Source organism: Hordeum vulgare, chromosome 7H (assembly GCF_904849725.1).
Source record: "Hordeum vulgare subsp. vulgare chromosome 7H, MorexV3_pseudomolecules_assembly, whole genome shotgun sequence".
NCBI classification, from domain to species: Eukaryota; Viridiplantae; Streptophyta; class Magnoliopsida; order Poales; family Poaceae; genus Hordeum; species Hordeum vulgare.
In genome coordinates this window covers 480,829,445-480,831,000 of record NC_058524.1, presented here as the reverse complement: position 1 = coordinate 480,831,000, position 1,556 = coordinate 480,829,445, and the positions used below count along the sequence as shown (strand labels likewise).

Genomic DNA, 1,556 nt, shown 5'->3' with positions numbered 1-1,556 from the left:
TCTAGTGTGACCTCGGTTCGAAGAAAAAAGTATACAATATTTGAGTGCCTGCTTTAATATAGTTTCTCGGTTCCTAAATAAAAGTCTCTCTAAAGATTTAACTAGAAAACCTCATATAGAACAAAATAAATGAATTTACATTTTATAATATATCTGTATACATTCATATATAGTCTTTTAGTGTAATCTTTAGAGATTTGTACCCCTCCGTTCGAAAATTTAGGAACCGAGGAAATAGAACTTAGATTCAGTAACTGGAAGTGGAAAGATTGCTGAAATAAAGAAAACGTCCCTTGCATGCTGGTGACAATGATTTCGTGAAAGGGATGTTTTAATACCAATATTAGAGTGTACAATATTTGATTGTCTGCTCTAATACCAACGACCTGTGGCACGAGAAATCGGTCCGGAATTGGAACGCCGCAATGTATTACGTCGATTTTCACTTTGCTCGGAATCGCTTTTTGCAGCAAGAGATGGTAAAAGTACGTCCTCAAGTTGGTATGCACTTTTGCTCCTCTTGACTTGATCCATCCAGTTAGAATTTGAAGCTGCATCATCATCTTCAACCTTGTCCACGCCCGCTAGCTGAGTGGAGACGACGAAGGCAACGACGACGGTGATGTCATCCTCCTTCCCGCCACACCGTTGACTCCCCGTGTGATTCCGGTAACCGACGCTGAAGGGCGAGTCCTTGTCTTTGCTCCACGACATCTCGTAGGCGATGCCGACAATGATGTCCGCCATGTTCTTAGGCGAGAAGCCCAACACAGTGCCCATCCGTACGACGCGCTCGAGTTCCGCGTCGAACATGTTGTCGAATAGCCCGTCCGTGGCCACCACCACGATGTCGCCGTCCCTCACCAGGGTCTCGCCCACCTCCGCTTGGGTGATGAAGTCGACGCCCTTGGCGGTGAGCTGGAGCGGGCAGTTGAAGCGGGCCAGCTGCGCCCGCGAGCGGTGCACGATCGCGCCGCCGCGGAGCACGGCGAAGCCGCTCTCGCCCATGTTGGCCCACCTAAGGGTGTCCCCGACGAGCGAGACAAGGACCGCCGTCGACGCCCCTTGCATGTCCGACGAGGCCACGCCCTCGCAGGCCCGTTGCAGCAGCGTGTAGGGGCAGATGGGCCTGGGCGCCGTCTCGAGCGCGTCTTGGTGGGCGCTCGTCATGAGGCTCCGAGAGAAGGCGCCCGCGTCAACGCCTTTCGCGCTGTACGCGCTGACGCCGTCAGCCACGCCGATGACGCCGGGGTCGGCAACCCCGATCGAAGTGCGCGTCGTGGTCGCTGTACGGCACGTAGCACGTAGCACGACGCCCAGTCCATCTCCAGTGCCCTCGAAGCGTCCACGTCGCGGAAACAATCATCCCGCACAGACGGTAGCTAGTCCTCCGAAACACGCGACGGCAGCACGGAGGCGATGAAGGCGTCCATGTCTGGGTACTTGCTTGAAGACGAGGGAGATCGGTAGCCGAGATGGAACGAAGAGCGGAGGGCATCCGGGGTTCGTCTGTCGATCTCGCTTAGGGTTTGCTGGATCTCCTCGCTCCCCTCCAT

The 1,556-nt window shown here is 54.3% G+C and overlaps 1 protein-coding gene across 1 annotated transcript; it reads right to left on the bottom strand.

The window, feature by feature from the left end:
• Positions 1-298: 298 nt before the first annotated feature.
• LOC123409122 (putative protein phosphatase 2C 24) lies at positions 299-1,556 on the bottom strand. The gene is made up of 3 exons (XM_045102104.1): positions 1,400-1,556; positions 1,070-1,286; positions 299-997 (listed from the first exon to the last, which is right to left on the bottom strand). Exons 1-3 carry the CDS (start codon positions 1,554-1,556, stop codon positions 373-375), a joined length of 999 nt encoding a protein of 332 aa, XP_044958039.1. The 3' UTR covers positions 299-372.

Excerpts from the sequence above, each read along its gene's own strand:
- LOC123409122 (XM_045102104.1), bottom strand. The coding sequence starts at position 1,556 with ATGGAGGGGAGCGAGGAGATCCAGCAAACCCTAAGCGAGATCGACAGA. Across the intron at positions 1,287-1,399 it reads CGCCTCCGTGCTGCCGTCGC|CGACCACGACGCGCACTTCG; the intron begins GTGTTTCGGAGG and ends CGTGCCGTACAG. Across the intron at positions 998-1,069 it reads GGCGTGGCCTCGTCGGACAT|CGGCTTCGCCGTGCTCCGCG; the intron begins GCAAGGGGCGTC and ends CATGGGCGAGAG.